This window comes from Thunnus albacares, chromosome 18, assembly GCF_914725855.1.
Source record: "Thunnus albacares chromosome 18, fThuAlb1.1, whole genome shotgun sequence".
NCBI classification, from domain to species: Eukaryota; Metazoa; Chordata; class Actinopteri; order Scombriformes; family Scombridae; genus Thunnus; species Thunnus albacares.
In genome coordinates, this window is record NC_058123.1 from 22,310,635 (window position 1) to 22,330,692 (window position 20,058).

Sequence of the window (20,058 nt, forward strand, 5' to 3'; positions counted from 1 at the left end):
ATACAGTAAAAAGAACAAAAATCCAAATAAGAAAAACAAATCAACAACAAACCAACTACCAAAGGAAACAATGCAGCGCATATTTACACCCTACAGAAATCAATGCTCTCTGCAGGAAATGAGTGAGAAGGAGACAGCGGGGATCCTGTGGTTTATACAGAAAGCATTTAAGAGGCAGCAAAAAAATAGGGAAAGTGCTTTGAGCCTGCAAGGAAACAAAGACTAATTCTGATATTGCTTTCTGTCAGTTTCTCTCTGCTCTCTCACCGCACTCTCAAGCCAACTGCAGGAGTAAAATGCAGCCCATTTAAATAAAAACCTTCCTTTTTTCGGTGCTCACATTAAATCCAATTAGGGGCGTAAACGGGCTTTGTCAGACGAATGAAAAAGTGTGTTTCCCTGACAGAGGTTAATGATCATGCCTTCCCTTTCTGTGTCCCCTCTGACATGAGCAATGGCAGAAAAACAGAGTCAGGACAATGTGGATCAGAGGTTAAAGACTTCCTGCTAATGTGAAACAGCATGGAACAATAACAATCAATGGGGACCGGGCTGGCCTGAACATCAGTAACGGTGACGTTGGCTCAGAGGAGGTAGAGGAGTAGGTGCTGCCATAAGTACACACACACACACACACACACACACACATATCAGATCATGGTCACTTTTGGGGACATTACATAGACTTACATTAATTTCCTGGAGCCTTACCCTAACCCTAATCATAACCACTACTTGCCTAACCCTAAGCTTTACCCTAACCTTAATCACTGACCCAAAAATCAGCTTTTTCCCAATTGGGGACATTGCCTTTGTCCCCAGTTGGAAAGCTGTCCCCAATTAACTGGTCATAAGTCTGAAATTTGTCCCCAAAAATAGCCTATGACAGACCACGCACACACAACACACACAGGCCCATTTGGGTACATGCAGGGTACAGCTAACTTGTCACTAGCAATGCTTCCAACCTCTCTTAATGCCTTTTAGCATGACAAAGTTATTCATTCTTACCACTTTGCAATCTGCACACGCTAATGACACACTAACAAAAATAGAAACTCAAATTGGGAATCTAGAAGTGGCAGATGGGGAGCATTGGCTTGTTTTTTTTTTTTTTGTTTTTTTTCTGCTTCACCCCCTATCTGTGTGTATACATGATGCTGATTCTCTAGAGTTATGACTGTGTGCTGTATGGGTATGCCCCAGCGCTGCCTACGGGTAAGACACAGATGTATGGCAGAGGAAGAAATGCTGAAAATCCATGTCTGGCTTGGAATTAATTTTTCAAATGTATTTATCAGGTAATGGATTAGAACCTACTGAACCGTCACAGATGGCCTTGGGTGAACTGGAATGGATAGGAGCGTCAAATTCTGCAGTACTATTTATCAGGGCATGTGTGCTGCCTGTATTTGTAGTTTTTTTTCTTTCTTTCTTTTTGTGTGTGTGTGTATGCATTTATGTGTGATTATTTCTGTTGTTTAAGACTGACAAGTTAAAGTGGATTCTTGGTAATATAGTGAAATTATCATTTGAATTCAAATGAGGTGTTTAAAAATGTTTGAGTGTGCCTGTGTATGTAAGCATGCATATAATACATACAGTTTAGAAGATGCAAGTGGATTTACGTATACCTTTTGTTTAGTGTGTGTGTGTGTGCCATACAGTATGTAACTCTACAGAATATTATATGTGTGTCTGAGCTTGACTGAAGCTGTTTGTGTCGTTTCTTAAAGTTGAAATAAATCTGCCTGGGACATTCAGAAACAATCACAAAAGTTTTCATTGTAACAGAATAAAATGTCCTTCCACTTACCCATTTTGTCTGTCTATATCCTTCCTATTGTACACTATCTCTGGCTCCCCCTCTCGTCTCCTCTGCTGTCCCTCTCTCCTTAGAGATTTGCATTTAGCTGTTCCTCTGAGCATAAACACTGAAATATGAAAGTTTTCACTGCAATTCTTCAGACCTTTATTCACCCCACCAGAAGCAAAAAAAGAAAAGAGGAAGAAAAAAAAAGTTCCCAGTAGGGACTTGAGCCCAAACTACAAGAGTGAAAGTGGGGGAGAGGGAGGGGGGGGGAGCTCGAGGGGGGGGGGGGGGGGGGGGGTACAAAATCATAAACAAACAAAGCAGAGGAGAAAATAAAGCCTGTTGGCATTGCGGGGCTAGCGCAGACGGTCCTGGAGTTCAGCTCAAACATGCATCATTAGCATGCAGCGCCTGTGCTTCCAGCTCTCTGATGGCAAAAAAAAAATGGACAAAAGACGAAATAATTGCAGGCAGCAGGATTCGAACATTCCGTTGAACATATCTGATTTTATCAGGGAGGTAGTCATGATTACTAATAAGTCAATCGCTTATTAGTAGTTGATTTAATTGTGAACATACAAAGATTTTATTAGCCTTTTCTAATTACACATGAAGGGCAAAGTAGCTTTGATCGCTGTGTTTAGACTGAATTGTTCCATTATCACTGTTCTGAAAACTGGAGTAATTACTACATATGGGGTACTGGGCTTTAGCGGGAGACTATTAAAGGGAGAGCCTGTCCCTGGAGTGAGTGCCCAACACAAGCCTCTTTCTTTGCTCGACAGCCTATATAGTGCCAGGGAATTCTACTTTAGGTGTGACAGGAGCAGAGATGGGTCAGCAAACAAGTTGCTTTAAAAATAGTGAAGTTATCCATGACACGTGCTTCTGGTTCTAGGGCACTCCAGACAGGAAATATCTCCTGCACTGTTTGTCTCTGGTTCAGCGCTCCTCCCTAACTGGGCATAGTTTCCCAAAATATCAGCATGCGGACAGAAATAGAACATCATTAAACAGGTTCACCCGAGTCACCAAGAGGCAGACATGAAATTCAGGCCAAGGAGTTAGCAGGGGTGATATAGAGCAAGGCAAGACAATACATGGATAGAATTGAGAGAGCTCCCATTATAAAGACATTGGCACAGCTGCTATTACAAAGTAAACTCCACCAGCACTATAAGCAACCGTACTGAGCGAATCAACTGCTTTTTATGCAATGTCCTGTACACGAAGGGGATGCACCCTTCTTAGTCATGAAACCATGAAGACTTCTGGGTCGCTTGTTATTTTGGGGCTGGTTTTTGGTCAAACATTTAACAAAATAATGGCACATCAAAAAGAACATCCTTCATAAGTTAAACTCTTGGTATAAAGAATAGCACACTTCTTCTCCCCGAGTAGACCTTGAAATGGCAGATAGTGTTGAAATTCTCAAACAAGAGGAGTGGATTGGGATATGACTCACAATGCATCATATAGCCACGTCCTGCAAGATGAGCTCTAAAACATGTTTGAAGTCAGAAAAGAAAATATGGATCTCTATGAGGTTTGACACTTGAAGTACATCACAATAACAGGGCTCCCAATGTTCCCTTCTTCATGTGTTTCTGTGAAATGATTGGATTTGAGAAATAATCTCAGTAACATAATTTGTGTTTAATGGTAGAATAGTGACGGGAGCAGATAGAAAAATATTTATCATTGAAACAACAGGAGCGGTACAGTAGGAACCTCTTCACCGAGTCATCTTGGTAACAGATTCCCACTGGGAAGTGAATAAGGCTCCTCTTCTGTTCACACGCAGTTTGTGTTTCAGAAGAAGTCAAGTTCATACTTTTTTTTTTTCATCTTTAAAGATTCACTATTTACACGATAAATAAGTTCTATTTGATTTTGTCCTTTGATTAGTCTTATAGAATTTCTTGACATCATCTTTGAACACCTCAAAAAACTGTCTCTTTTGTTCCAAGCCAAAAAGAAAAAAAGAAATAACAAAAGAAAACAAAAATAATTCCCTATGTTTTCTCTTATCTTAAGGATACAACCACTTTCGTGGGAAATTTTGGCCCCTCGCAATTTCAGTTGCTCTGTGGGAGGATCAAGCACACTTTCCATATCTCCAAGGAGTATGACCACTGACATGTAGAAAACGACCCCAGTGCACTGCTTGGATTTAAGCCGGAGATGATATTTGACAGGCCACCACAGCCTTATCTGAAGTTCTCATCAGCTCCATGAGTCAGTGAGTTGCAGTGCTCGACACCGTGGCCAAAAGGTTACCGAGTGCAATAAGTCCTGCACTGCAGGCACACTTTCTGGAAAAAAAGGAGATGTCAGGCAATATTCCCAGTACAGTCCATGGGTTCATACGCAGGTCAAACAGAAGTCAACGTGCTGGTTCAACATGCCCCCACTAGGCACTGTTGTCCTCTGTGGTGGAGGGGTGATGGGAGCACATGGACAGAGCTTTGCCAACCCAGCAACATGGTGCTCTCCAAATTGTCCAGTGTGATGAAAGTCAAACATTGACTCTGCAATGTTTCAAATGACTGGGGCAGTGAGAGAGGTTTGACTGTCAGTAAAGTGGACCTTTTTTAAGAATATGTACAATACTTTGCAATCAAATGTACTTATTTTACCACATAAATTCCCCATGATTACCTCTTTAAAGCATAGTGAGTCATTCAGCTGGGATATAATCATATACAAAGACCTGTTATTCTGCTAAAGGGCCCTGTATGTTCAAGAAATATATGGATCATGCCATAAAATCTCCTCTCTAAAAGTGTTTGTTGTTGTTCATCACATCACTACAACCGTGTATAACAATTGAACAGATGTTGGGAGGATGAGGTAAGATCCATCATTATGATGAATGCCTCTTTAAAATTTCAGTTTCACTACTTCACTTTTATGTAACGCTTGATTACTTTGCTAATCTGTAAAGACAACACCAGTCCATCCAAGACTACCGAGAGATTTGGTTTTAATTGTGAATGTGAATTATCAGAGTTTAGTGGACCAACTGGCATTTTAAGAATGCCCTCAGGGGAAGTAGCTTATGTGCGTTTAAAGAAAAATATAAGTGAACTCTTTGGTTTGACATGCACATTAATGGAATCCAGCATGAGATCCCACACCCAAAGAAACAGTAAAACAAGAGAAAGAGAATATTTATGTAATTACTTGTCTTACGAAAATGAATCATCTTTATGAAATAATATGGATTTGCCTATGTTAACGACTACTGAGAAGAAATTTTAATAATAATCATAGTAAGAAGCCTCCTGCTCGCTACATGATCCAGCTCCATTTTTTTTATCATTCATGTCACTCTCTGTTTCTCACTTTTTGTGATTGAGAACTTCTGTTTATTGCACTTCCTCTTTCACTCCTGAATCAGCGCAAGTGGACAGCTGTTATGCTGTGAACAGGTGCCCTGGGATGTTGTCATGGAATATGGCACAAAAACAGATTTGGAAACAAGATCATACTTTTTGTCATAATTATAATAATTATCTCCCATGAGTCAGTAGTAAGGGGATTATGAGGTGCTTTGGAAAAAGAAATCAAAATGATCAGTAAGAATGTCTCAGCCTCCACTGTATATTGGTAAGATTGTGTGTTTCAGATGCTAAATCCTTCCAGGCAGAATTAGAAAATTTTGTCATCTTGTTTCACGTTCTCATGTTCTGAAAACAAGGCCCCACCGAATAACCAGCTCGCCTGCCCCTTCATTTCAAAGTCACGGTATATCAGAGGTCCTTGCCCCACTTTTAACAACCGGGCTCAGCTCGCTAGCGTCCAAATTTGAGTGTGCCGGTACGCTCAGTGGGTGGAAAAGGACCACTACTGGGGCCTTCAGTCGGTGGTCTGAGGGGTGGTGGAGGAGAGCGAGGCCCTGGCACAGGGGCACCCATGTTGGCGGCAGAGGGCACGGCAGGCAGCGCCACTGTCTGTATAGTGCCCCTATCACACGGCCCCAGATCCTCCAGGCCTTCCAGGCCCTGTGGGGGTCCCTCATAGCCCATGTTGAGCCTCAAGGGTTGATGAGCCTGGCAGTAGTCCACGATAGGCTGCTCATAGCGGTAGAAGGTCAGCGCACCCATCTGGTGGGGGACCTGTTTAGACGAACAGTCAAAGTAGAGGAAAAGACAGAGAGGGAATGAAAGAAAATGTGATGGAGAGCATAAAGGATGATTAGAGGTGACAGGCAGGATTGTACATGAGTGAAGGAAATACAGGGAGGAGCAAAGAGAATAAAAGAGAAAAAAGACAGAGAAAAAAGAAATTAGGCATACATATTTGTAGCAAACTATATCCTTTAGATATACCAAAAACAGATTTGTGTGTACACACCAAAAAAGTTGGCTGTTTCCTGCTGCTAGATGATGCTGATCAGCCCAATATACTGTACACTAAACAAGGTCCTCTTATAGTGAGCAAAGCCCAGAAAATTGGTGATTGATGACTAAAATTATTACGTACCAGAGCAAAGTTACATACAAGTCAGCAGTTCTACGGGCATGGGCAGTTTTGAAATCCGATTTTCATCCCAATTTTAGTTGATTGTTTTTTTTTAGTCAACCTGATATTTATGAAATTAACATATAAAGGATATGTTCAAGCCAATCACAAAAAAAGAGAAACAAATGAACTCTTGCTTTATCTGGCCACAAAGATAGTTTTGGTTTTATGGGCCCAACTTTTAGGATATTCACTATTGAGAATTTTGTCTCCCAGCCCAATTGAATTAAGGTGAGAAAAATGTAATTTCTGTCACTCAAATATATTTGAAAAAAATACATTTAAAAAGCTCAATTTCAACATGTCTTTTCATTACTCAGGATAAACCTAAAAATAAACTTCTTTAGTGGACTGATAGAATGTAGTTCCAGCTGTTGTTTTTTTGGTGATCTTGGTGTACTGATCTTTTAAAATAAACAATGACTAATTACTGGATTTAAAAAAACAAACACAGATAGCAGTCCCTAGATATTCTGCAGCAACAACTGTCACAGATGGCTTCTTTTCAAATAGATATTACATACTTTCAAATGATGTTTTATTTTTCCAATGCAGTTAATTTGTTATACAATATTTCATTGCGCCTGTGTGACTCCAAGGCTACAGCGGTTAGTTTGGCAACTCATTTCTGGCCCTCTATAATCATCCTCACATGGTGACCACCTGAGCCTCCAGCGACCCAAAACCCATTTGCTGCAAAGACCCTTCAAAAAATGTGTGCCGGGAAGCATCTGCGACAACTGCTTTTTTTTTTTTTTTTTTTTTTTTTTTACCAGCCATCTTCACAAGAAAAAACAACATTATAGGTCTACAATTTTTCAAGTGATCATTTAAACCCAAACCATGATCTTTCTCTACCCTAACCAAGTGGTTTTTGTGCCTAAATTTAACCAAACCTTACCCACAGCGTTGTCATGCCATAAAACATATTTTTTTAACAGTGATTTGTAGCGGTTTTGGAAAGCAGCATATTATGGTCACATGGGTCGTTCTGGAGTACATTACCACAGCCGCTAGATAAACATAACTATAGTATCTTTTTTTGTAGGCTAAATTTTAGACATATACTGTTGTTTAATTATGAGGATGTGTTGTTTTGGTTTTTTTTACAGATATGAGAAGCATCTCATGTAGAAGTCAGAGTATTCTTCCTGCTCATGACTTGTATTGTAATGCTCTGACTGTCAGAAGAATAAGAATATGTGCATTTGCATGTTTGGATGGGCTTGTATGTATGAATGTCACACAAGCTATGCTAAGGATGAGAAAACCACAGATGCTTTAGTGCTCAACCTTTAGTACAAGAGCTGGAGCAAATAAGCCTGTGCTCTCTCTCCAGTGCCATGTCACTTGTGTCACAGCCAGGAGCGCTCGTCACATCTGGCTATGTGTCTAGTCTCACGCTCCCCTCCCAAACCTAAACACAATGCCAAACAAACAGATGAGACTGTTGTGACACTCCATCTCTTTAACTTTAAATCACACACTTCTTCACCCTTAAAAAAAGAGAGGCCAATTAAGAGATTTTTAACAGGCCATGAAAACAGCAGGGAAAGATTGCAGCTGACCTGGATTTAACACTGCTGCCTTGCAGAGCGACAGATCATCAGATCTGTACACAGACGCAACAAGAAGCAGACAACAACAGCAGGAGCCACAGATATGACACCAACACGGAAGACATGAATAATACAACCCCTGACTCTGAGGAGGTGTTGGAAGCAAGTGTCACAACTGCACCTTCTTTCATGCACATCCTGAACATTTGATTTTTATCTCCGCCAGGTGTAAGACTGGAGGGCATCATGCGTTTGGTCATGTGTATGTGTGTGTGAGTGTGTGTGTGTGTGTCCGTGCATCTGTCCACAGCTAATCTTGCGTTGCATTAGGGTACTTTTGCCTTACCAAATCCAATCCCTTTGCGATTCCTTGCGCATGTTGGTTGTATACATTGTGGTGAGCAGAGCAGAATGAAAGACAGGAAGCATTAGTCAGCAATCTGACCCTTATTGACATACAACACAGGGAACAGGAACTCAAAAACACAGTAGCAAAAAATGAGGGCCGTCACTGCATTATGAATAGGTGCATAAACAGAAAAGAAACAGTGCCAATACGTCAGGGACAGGGAGATAAGGTAATTAGTGATGGCCCTCATTTCCAATCATGTTTTAACCATGAGTGAGGTGGCTGTTAGTTTCATGACTGCAGCTGCATCTTGCTACTGTGTTTTTAGTTCCTGTGCCATTTGCCAATACAGGGTTGACATTGCTGAAAGCTGCTCCCCTTGTTCCAACAAAAAACCTTATTTTAACAAAAAAGTAATTAGCCCCAACACTGGTTACAGCATTGCAAAAGGCATTTCCAGTAAAAACAAGGCTTACCTAGTCTGTTGCATATTTGCACATGTTGGCCTTTGTCGTGGCGCGAAAACTGACATCTATAGAAAAGTTTGGCCTCATCTTGAACCGAAACATCTGCTGATTAATTCCATACCCGTAATGTTATGATCAACTAAAGTTAGGAACGACATGACATGAATTAATCCCTGTTTCTGTTATCTTTGCCACCATCTTGACTGTACAGACCTCGTGCACTCTATTGAGTGCACTCTTCTAGTTAAACTTGTTACCAGTGATGGTAACCAGAACTTGGGAACAGGATCTTAAGCTGTGCTTGAAAAAATAAAATCAATCTTATATATAAATTACAAAAACAGCTATTATTCAACTCATCTCTAGTGGTTTATAGACATGCAGATAGTTTTGGTATTAAGTGCCAAGATTTTTAGATATCTATCTCTTAGGTAGGAGCGCTCTCTCCTGTACGACAAATGCAAATTGCATTTCATTTGTGCTGTTCCAAAGCACTGAAAAATGACATTTAAAAAGCTCAAAAGCAAGTCATCCTACCAAAAGCAAAAGTCTGATTACCCTTAGGAAATTGTTAGTGGCAGGATTTCCAGAAACAGGAATCTCAAAACCTTGGCACATGAAATCAAAACTAGCTGCATGGTTAGACACCACAGGTGAGAAAATGTGTTCTGAAAGAGGAAGGGAAAAGAAACTTTATCAAACAGGAAAAAAAACGCCACACTATTAGTGATCCCAAATTAAATCTAAATCATGCTCTGGAGAAGCAAAGTAAGGAGAAGACAAGTCAAGAAACACAGAAGATTTGAAAATAAACATAAAGAGTCATTGGTAAAGATCCATATCATCATTATCTTGTAGATTAACATATCATATACAGTAATCTGGATTCTGATTAGAGAAATTTAAAGCAGGATTTTCAAAATAGGATGGACTGTGTCAATGAAATGCAGATGTATGCCGGCTGAGTGTGTGTGTAGTTTGTGTGTGTGTGTGTGTGTGAGAGTGTGTGTATGTGTGTTTGAGCAAGGACAGATTTCAAAGTCAAATAGAAACAGTCTGGGCTAACACAGCTTGGCAGTTCAGGAATTACCCTGAACCACCGGGCTAAGATAAAGCCTCTCTGGAAGCATTAACACCAGTTCTGTTTTAGATAAAAATAGTGTCATTTGTAGCCTTGAGCTTTACTGTAACACGCTTCTATGATGCAGTGCAGCATTATAATTCAGCAGTCACACAAAGTTGTAACCATGTAGAGCATGTTTGTCTGGTATACTGCTAGTATAGGCTTGTATTTTTAGAAAAAAAATCTCCTTTCAATCCTCCCACCCAGCCTTTCTTTCAATCATGCACCTCCAGAACCACTACCTTTCTTCTCTACATACCTCCTTCCTCCTCAAATGGACTCCATTAAGCGTGGCTGACTCATTACATTATAGGCACTCAGTGGATTACTCCCCTCATTCCCCTTTCAGTTTAAACCCTTCACCAACCCTGCCGCCACCACCACCACCACCACCACCATCACCACCGCTGCCACCTCATCTCCCGTCACACACCCCAGTCCACCTCAGGTCTGCTCACAGCTCCCTGCCCAGGTCCAATGAATTAATTAACCGATATTAACTCCTAACCGTTTCAGTGGATTCTATCAAATTGTCAGGGCATAAATCTGGCCTCATGCAGAGTGCGTGTGCAAGTGTGTGTGCACGTATCTGTGCATATATGCCTGTCTGTGAATGCATAGAAAAAGAAGGGAAAGGGACATAATGGGATAGAAAAAGAGAAAAATACAAGATAAAGAAAAATAAGAGTTTTTTAAAAAGTCAGTTTGACGTGTGTGAGTGTATTTCTGCCTATATTTTTTCAGTGCAACTCTAAAAAGAACACAAACTGCTGAAAGACCCATAAATCTCAGACAACCTGACTTAGCTCTTTATGTCAGTTTCAGAGAACAAAAGGTGCTATTGATATTCACCGGCCATCCACGTAGTCGCAAGGTACAGCTAGCTCATTAGGAATGCTATCAGCCTCTCTTTGTGCCTTTCAGCATTAGGAAATTATTAATTCATCACACTGAATAGTCTGTTGACAGTGGAGCCAGCCAAATATGGAAATGGATAACATCTGGTCAGACTAACAAAAATACAAAATAGACACTTCAATTTACTTTCCAAATGTCCTAAAATACGTGGTTTGGATGGGGAATGAGTGATGTTAAGTCTTTGATTTATCAAACACTGTGGAAAAGTTCCTGCTCTTTTTCACAAAGTGAAATCACAGTGCAAATTCATCTTACAGTTTGTGATCTGTCCATCACTATCACTTAAATTCTCCTCCAGGCTCTTTTGACCCGATATCCACCAATGAAATACACTTCCTGCCAGCTACTGTGTCTAATGTGTCTACCATATTTTTAGGAAAGTTATACCTTGACCTCTGTATGACAAATCACATCTAAATTTTAATATTTCAGGTGTGAAAATGCAACTTTTAATTAACTATTAACTGATCATTCATTTGTTGAATTATTATGTTTAGGCTAAACTGAATGCAGCAATGGTTACTGCATATTTAAGAGCTGAAAAATTGGTAGAGGCATGTCACGCGTAGGAATCATCCTGATTGCAGCATCCTATGCATCAGAACTGATTTTAAAATTTTGGCGATCAACATTAATATCAGTTTAATTATATTTTTGTACTGATTTGCCTAATATGAGAACAACCTGACACCCTCAATACTTAACCTCCTGTCATTTTTAAGTTCTAGTCTGAGGACGCTCCTCCATTCAGACATGCTGCATGCTGTCTCACTCACTAAAATATGTACGTTTCAGGCTTGTTTAGCACTGAGCACATAATTTACATACTCAGCTCTGAAAGGGTGCCCAATGACGCTGCCACTATCAGGAAAAGAGAGTAGGTCTAACATAGTGTTTACTGGTGCCTTGTTTTGCAATATTTAACATTACTGAAACAGTCCCAAATGCATGTTGGAAGACATCTAATCCTGGTCCTAGAGTCTGGCTCTCTACACGTGATGAGTGGGATGAGCTGTGGTTACCTCAAGACGGAGCATGTAGTACAGTACAGAGGCAATTTGTAGCATGTCACTACGCTTCTGGTGGCAAGAGAGCACCAGGATGTTTGAAAAGCAAAGTAACAAGTCCAGCTTTTATGAATTATGTATTTCAGTTTAAGACAGAAAAAGGTACTCTGCTCCCTCTGAGAGGGAGACACTAAGAATCTGAAGATCAAGAAGGGTTTGGATACATGAAAGCTTTTTCATTCTTTTTGTCCATTACTGGATACATGTAGGTTATGTGAGGGGTGGCTGTCATCACATTAAAAGTGCATCGAAAGGTCACTGACAAACAAGGTCAAAGTTGAAGCTGATGAAACTTCACAGCGCAATCCAAGCGGAGACGCAATGCCCAAGGTACTGCCGCGAGGTTTGGGATCTCCATAAAAAAATAATGGCTCACACACAAAGTTTTTCTGTTGCTGTCCATGTTTATCACTTGTGTATATTGTATACTGTAAACTGCAGCTCCTACCTGTCAGAATCCATTTGCATAAAGGAAAAACTCCCTCAACTCCCCGTGCTTCACTGCTGGATGCATTTTTACCCCTTTGGATCTCTGCCACCTATATCTGTGTGTGCTCCAACTGACAATGACTGGCATCCTGCCTCTAACTGGATCTTTATCTCTGTATGCCTGAACACACTGTAGGGTGACCTTAGGCCCCAAAGCTTTGAAACAAACTGCCAGGGAGATTGAGCTGGCCAGACCAGTGCTGTCTCTTAAATCTTTCGTTAAACTTGCTTTTGTGGGACTTTTGCTGCTTTTGTGTTCATTGTTGTTATTTCTGCATGTTTGATTAGTGTGTGTATGTGTGATATTCTGTTGTTAGTGTAATTTTAACAGGTGCTGTATGAATAGAGTTGTTATTATGCAGTATGTGTTAGCATTTTTTGTTTGTTTGTTTAGCGACATCTCTGATCAGAGAATTGCAAATCATTTCCTTTCTCCATCTGTGGATATTTTAGTTTCTGTGTTACTTCCTTGCGTCGGCTCTAATTTGTTAGGGGAGTCATCAATGACTGTTAAAAAAAAAAAAAATCCTCAAATCCCATAAATTCATTTTTACAGTATTCCAGTGTCCCTCAGAAGTTGTGTTTTCTTTTTGCATTCACGCTTTTATGAGCAGCTAAGGAGGCAGTAACAGTGCCACAGGCAGACAATGCTAATGCCTCCCTGGGTTTTAGGAGCATTACAGTTCAAAAGTCTGCCGCTTTCCAAGCCAAACACTTTGATCCTCTCAAGTCACCGTATTGTGGCACAAAGAAGCATAACAAAGTGAAGAGGAGATGCAAGAGACTCCCACTAAAATGTTGCTGAGGATTTTACTTTTCTTATATTCTCATTAATGTTGTTTTTTGTAAATGTCTGCAAGCCTGTGAATTATGTTGGGAATTGTTGGTTATTGTATCATACTGAGCTGGAAGTTGGTTTTTTTTTTTTTGTTTCCCTCAGTGGATATTACACAATATTCCTAAAAAATATATATGACAGATACATTTTTTTCCCCCATACATTTTTAATATTATTGCTGTATTTGGCTGTATATATACTGTATGTTTATATAATATATTGTGTCATTCTGGGCTATTACTGAAATAAACCATGACCAAGTTACTGAAAATAACTATTTCGTTACTCTTTGACTTGTCCGTATACTTCTTGTCCTCTTTGTAGAAGTATAGAGATACTGTATATTACCATCATTCATTTTGATCCACCTATATTTAAAGCAGACTGTATATTTGAGGTAAAGGTTCAATGTTCATGCTGTTGAAACTGTTTCATTATAGGCCTAACCTTGTCCCACAGTGCTGTGTTGTTGTACAAAGCACTCACTGCCACTGAGAATAAATCTCAGCTTCCGGAGAGCTCTGGGATTTGTGATTGCCAGACTTCCGCCACCCACTACAGCATCATTCTCTCAGTCATTATTATCCTGTCTTCATTTATGATTAGTATTGCTTAATGAAAGAGTTTATAACTGTAATAACACTGGTAATACATTTCCCATTTAATAACTTGGAAATTAACTTTGTGATTAGGAAGTGATGGTGTACATTGTTAATATAATAAAAGTTGGAACACTGTGTCAGTGCAGTTACCATGGTTTCCTATTCTAAAGTCACTGCCTTGACTTCAGTCCAGTTTGAATTTAATTTAGTTGGTTTCATTCTCCAAAACTATACAAAGAGGAAACAGCTGCAGCTGCACAGATGAAATATTTTTGTAGGTCTGTTGTTTACCGTTAGCCTTAAGAGTAAGTTGACTTATGTAGCAATCATCATCATCATCATCATCATCATCATACAAGATGACAAGGCTATGTTCCATTATGTTGCTTAAATTCATACACTAATCTATACATATAAAATGTTACAAATATTACAAGTTTCTGTTGGATTGGACAAAACATTTTCAACATTATTACTGTTTTTATTATAGTTATTATCATAAGTGGTGGTAGTAGAGAATAAGTCATTTTGCAAATAGGACAATATAGCAAATGGCAAACTCAATTGACAATTCCAACATTCAGACATATTAACTACAAAACAGAATACATGAAAACATTAGAATGTGAAATAAAAGAATAAAGTATGTTACACCTGTACCTACAGTATGTCAGCTCTCTACAGTTTCTTCAGTAAATTATAGAACAGTTCTAAACATTTACAGTATATATTCCAGCTTAAAAGTTAACATCATACAGTATATGCAAGATGTGCAAATATGTACATACTATGTATATGGGGGGCCGTGTACTGTATGCATAGACATCTCTCGCTTGTCAAAAGTTTATGTTTTGAAGCATGTGAACATGTGAAATTATGTACCTATAAAAATGACTTCAAAAACCTCCATTAATTGAAACAACTAAACCATAATTACTTGTCCTCAGCAAACTTTGATTCTGTGTGTGCAAGCACAAGATGGTGTGTGCGCGTGTGTGACTGTGTGTCTCCGTGTGGGTGAGTTTTGTGATGCCACTCTAGCTCTGCGGGGGAAGTCAGCACAGCTGTTATTGGGCGGGCATCAATGACACGGAGCCCACCAGTCAGGTTTTCAGCAGAGCAATGTGCATGGACGTGTCTGAGGGTGTGTGAAGCTAAACACCATCAGTTTGTTTTCAGACAGCACATCCCAAGAGGAAGTCTTCCCAGCTGCATGTGTAATTGTGTGTGTGTGTGTGTGTGTGTATGTGTCTTTTTGTGTGTCAGCAGAATAGACTTATGTGTGTGTAATAGCTCACATCTGTCTATGTGTTGACATCTGCAGTACTTAACATAATCGAAGCCGGCATAAAATAATATATGTGCTTGCAAATAAGCATTTGCTGACTATAACATCCACTTTAAAGACACAATGAAGTAAAAATAGCTTTTACAAGTGTATATATAAGTGTTTATACTCCCTGGCTTCCACTATATGTTTGTATATGTCAAATATATGTAAACAAGACTAGACAAGTAGACGAGTCTACAGCCATGCTAGTGGGCTAGTGAGGCTGTGCTTTGAGCTAAATGCTAACACTAGCATGGCAACGTGCTCACAATGTCAATGCTAACATGCTGATGTTTGGCAGGTTTAATGACCAAATAAAAAGAGCTGATGCTTATGGGAATGTTATTAGTTTTGCAGATATTTGGTCATGCATGAGAGTATAGGACGATTTTTTTATGGCAATGGATGGCAAGTTAAAGGAGTTAGTTAAAGGATCTTTTTTGTTTTTACAGATCACCCTAAGGGGACCATCAATGTCTGCACCAAATTTCTTGACAATCTATCCAATAGTTAAGACATTTTACTTAAAACCACAAAAATCAACCTCATGGTGGTGTTACAGGAAAAGTCAGAAATCACCAAAGTCATTACGATTCATTATATGGAAACCATGAATGTCTGCACAAAAAGTGGTACCAATTTATTTTTAAGGATTCATCCTCTTGAGTATCTGTACCAAACTTCATGGCAATCCATCTAATAGTTGTCATGACATTTCATACAAACGTAAAAATGACCAACTGACAAACCAACAGACCCACATTGCTATCCATAGTGCCATGCTGCAAGTGAGGCTAAAAAAAAAAAAGGAAAAAAGACAATTTTGAGTGGTAGTAATAGCTGAGTTACGCAATGGGATGAGAGTGTATTTTTTTACAGTCAACATGGCAAAAATTCTTTACTATTTACATTTCTAAAAACTGTTTCGATCTAAGTGGCTGGGACTGACTCATCCTTCTTCCTCCTCCACATCATGATACAGCAACACAGGTGATGCAAGTGTGGGTGGAGGCAAAAAGTCATGTACAGTTGAACAGAGGAATTATGTGGTTCTCCAGAGACTCTGTGCTCACTAAATAACGCCTACTTTCAAGTGATCAAATCAAATCCTAGAATGATTCAATCATATTTTTTCCTGAAATGATTCCCTGCCCTCATATTACATTTCACCTGGAAATATAGCAATTCACAGAAGCTAAATATGCTCTAACTGCCTTTTTACTGTCTTTAAGACTAGAATTCATGATTAAAGAGGCCTCCCAGGACTGTACTAGTCACAGAGTCATAAAGGGTGAGTTAACATCAGAGCCAGAATGTACAACCTTGACATTCCCTCGCAGAGCTGTGTGGAAAAATGTGCCCACATGTCCACATTTTAAACTAATTGATTCTCTAAACAAGCCGTTAGCCTCCCACTAATTCCTTAATGACTGGAGGTCCCTTTATGTGCAGTGACTCTTGATTACAGGTCTGTGACACAACACACACAGACACAATAACAAATACATACACAACTCCACTCACAAAGCTGGTTTACAGGAAGGAAAAACTGAGAGAGAGAAAACTGGGGAAAGACAGAGAAGGAGAGAGCGGGATCGAGGCCCCCTTCACGCACCAATGAGTGCCCATCGTCGGCTCATCACAACCTCCTCCCACTCTACGGTACGTACAGTAAAGGAGCTTCTGCAGACCACAGCAAATGGGCCGTGAAATGTTACTCAATGCTCAACACGTTTCTCAGCCCGGTTTGCTTTCACACACAGGCACACACACACACACACACACACACACACACACACACACACACACACACACACACACACACACACACACACGTACATCCAGCATAACACACATTTACCACAACTAATGAAGGCGGGGGCTGAGAATCTGCAGAACAATGGAAATGAGACAGAAAGCTTGCAGTGTACAGTATGAGTTCACAATTGTTACTTGTTTGTTTCGGAGGCTCACATTGTCTCACGTCAGCATGAATTAGGGCTGCAACTAACAATTATTATCATTGTTAATTATATTTTCGATTAAACAATTATTCATTTACTCTATAAAATGTCAAAAAACTGAAGAAAAATGGCCTTTGAGATTTCTTACAACCCAAGGTGACAACTTTATACAGCTTGTTTTGTCCAACTAACAGTCCAAAACCCAAACATATTCAATTTACAGTGACATAAAGCAGCAAACCTCAGCACAGTCTCACATTTGAGAAGCTGCAACCAGAAAACCTTTGGAATTTTTCCTTGTCAGATGGATTAATTGATTCTAATAATTGTGGTTAATTTTCTGTCCATTGACCTATCGACTAAATGATTACTCAGCAATTCATTTTAGCAACAGTACAGATTAGACATGACAATCAGTATCAGAATCAAGATTCAACATCATAATGACTAAATGATTATTCAAATTACCATTTTTTTTATTAGTTGCTAATACCCAAAGGGTTCATGGTGATACCACAATAAATCTGATCACTGACATTAAATCTGGGTTATGTAATACAACTTAACCCTAAAGCAGGCCTGTGTGCAGCTAAACAATATGTGGCTTTATATTTTTATGTTATCTATATACATGCAAATGATCAAAGTCAGGGCACACTGATGTTATTTCATGGCTTAACAAACAAATTTCAATTGCCTCCAGCTCTGCTTATATAGTAAATCTCCTGCCCCCATTGCCGAGTGCCCAAATGCATATTAAGGAGTCAGAATGACGGGTTGTGTCAAAGGAGAACAATTTGTAGTTTCATTTCTGCTGTCCCATAATGAATTCAAAGTTCCCAAATCTCTTGGCTGGCGATATCTTGCATTATGTGCTGCTTCCAGTCGTGGCGGCACTGGCAGTGTGTCTGAGTAATGAGCATGACCCAACATAAACGCTGTGTGGCCAACTTGGCTCAACACTGGGAGCGTCAGTCGCACTTTAATCAGGGATATTGGGGAGGAGTGTGCCTGGGAAGGCAGGCTGAGGCTTTTAAAGACCTGACTAATAAGACATGTCAAAGGGAGCTGGGCAGCAGCCAGAACTGATATGCAGACCTTCTTCTCCCTATCTGCTTCTCATCCCGCCTCACCACGCACTGCCTCAACAGCATTCGGACACAGATGGCCTTGTAACAAAACTAGATATTCACTGATGCAAACAAACAATGCAAAGCATCTCAAAGCAGCGCGTGGCCTTCATAGTTAATCATTTTCTTGCTTTCTCTCTTGGCCCTCCTCAGATTTTTGTCTTTTGTGTTTACCTTGTCTGATTGTTTTAAAAGTAGCGATAAGGTCAGAAAGGTTTGGTTTTTTTTCCTCCTAACTTTTTAAGTAATTCATCACAGTTTCAGCTTCTCAAATCAACACAATCTGTTTCTGAATGAAATGTGCGAAATGCTTTAATTTTTGCTTGACAAAAGGCTACTTCTCACTCATTCCTCAATTGCATTAGTGAGAAGGATTGCAGGAGTGAGGCAGCAACTTTGACTGAGTGGTAGGTAGCTTATTTGATTGGAGAGAAAATTTGAGAGCAAAGGGGGAAAGAGAGATCATTTATTTATAATGATGACTTGTATGCAGCTGATAGATGCCTTTCTGGATGGAGAAAAGGTGAGCTCATCCTACACTGACAGATGCTGGGTAGGATTACAATTCCTGGCTAGTACAATAATCTTTGTCAGTCAGCTTTAGAAAAACACATATTTACAAGTCATTAATATCATATATCTGAATTGAAAAAACTTACAAAATTGATTTCTGTAATCTATAAAGCTTTAAAAAAACAAAAACAAAACACACACACATTGAACATTCAATAATGAGTGAAAGTACACATTTGGTGTATTTTTACCAATTTCTTTTACTTGAACATGTGCACCAATGTGCATGAAAATCCTTTTGAGGCAGAATCACAGCCACTAATTTAAATTAAAGCGATAACAACAACTTATTTGGCAGTAATTATGATAGATTGTGGAGTGTTGAATTAATGAGGAGGCGTATGTTTTCATCTCAAAAGGTAATTAGCCATAGGGCTTAAGTAATCGCGGGAAAATCCAGGTCGTTACAGGCGGTCCCTGAGGGGACAGTTTTGCATATACTCGTAGCAGAGCAAATCCCTCAAGAGAGAACCTTTTCACTGAGAAACCTTGACCAGACAGTTCCTTTGAGGCTAGAACATATCTAGTCTGAATTTCAATAAGAGGCAGTGCAAACAGAACTAAACTCCATGGAGCTAAGAAATGTAGGCATCTGGAATCCAGAGACTTGGTGGCAAATAACCTCTTTGATCACTTTTCCATTGTTTGGCAAGAAATGGAGCCTGGTTCCTGTTTCACCCCTCTCCATTTACTTTGATACATGAAATGTAATTCCCAAGTTGAGACATTAAAGTCATCTGTGTCTGTCTGTCTATCTATCTATCTATCTATCTATCTATCTATCTATCTATCTATCTATCTATCTATCTATCTATCTATAGGCTTTATCAACAAGTTTTATTTCAATTCAATGTACTGCATTATTTGATCAGCTAAATAATATTAAGTAATTGTCACTGTATCCCACCAAACATTTGCCAACATACTTAACAGCTTTACTTCCCACGCTTTCAGTCTTAAGCTCCAACTTGACCTAGTTGATCATACTTTGTAGTATTGCTACCTTGAACTTCTTGGTTGCATATTGTAATTATGTGACTCTACACTGTAATTCTATCACTGCTACTTCTGCCTACTCTCTGTAGACCTGCTGCATGTATTTCTTTCCTGGAAGAAAGATCTCCTCTGTGTTGCTCTTCTTGAAGTTTCTTTTGTAAAGTTTTTCCTTATCTGAATCAAAAACTTATATTACCAAACAGGACTAATCTGACTTGATTTATGTATAGGCCTGTTGCACCATGATACATTATAGTCAACTACTGTTAAGTTAAGGAAAACCAAGCTTTTTGTTATGAAGTCAGACTGCCAA

At 39.4% G+C, this 20,058-nt stretch overlaps 1 protein-coding gene across 1 annotated transcript in view; it reads right to left on the minus strand.

The window, feature by feature from the left end:
* Positions 1 to 2,160: 2,160 nt before the first annotated feature.
* Positions 2,161 to 20,058, minus strand: part of LOC122969076 (leucine-rich repeat transmembrane neuronal protein 4) — a 104,681-nt gene continuing 86,783 nt past the window's right edge. The window contains exon 3 of the mRNA XM_044334654.1: positions 2,161 to 5,934. Coding sequence (XP_044190589.1) covers positions 5,611 to 5,934 — 324 coding nt within the window. The 3' untranslated portion in view covers positions 2,161 to 5,610. The remainder of the gene's footprint in view (positions 5,935 to 20,058) is intronic.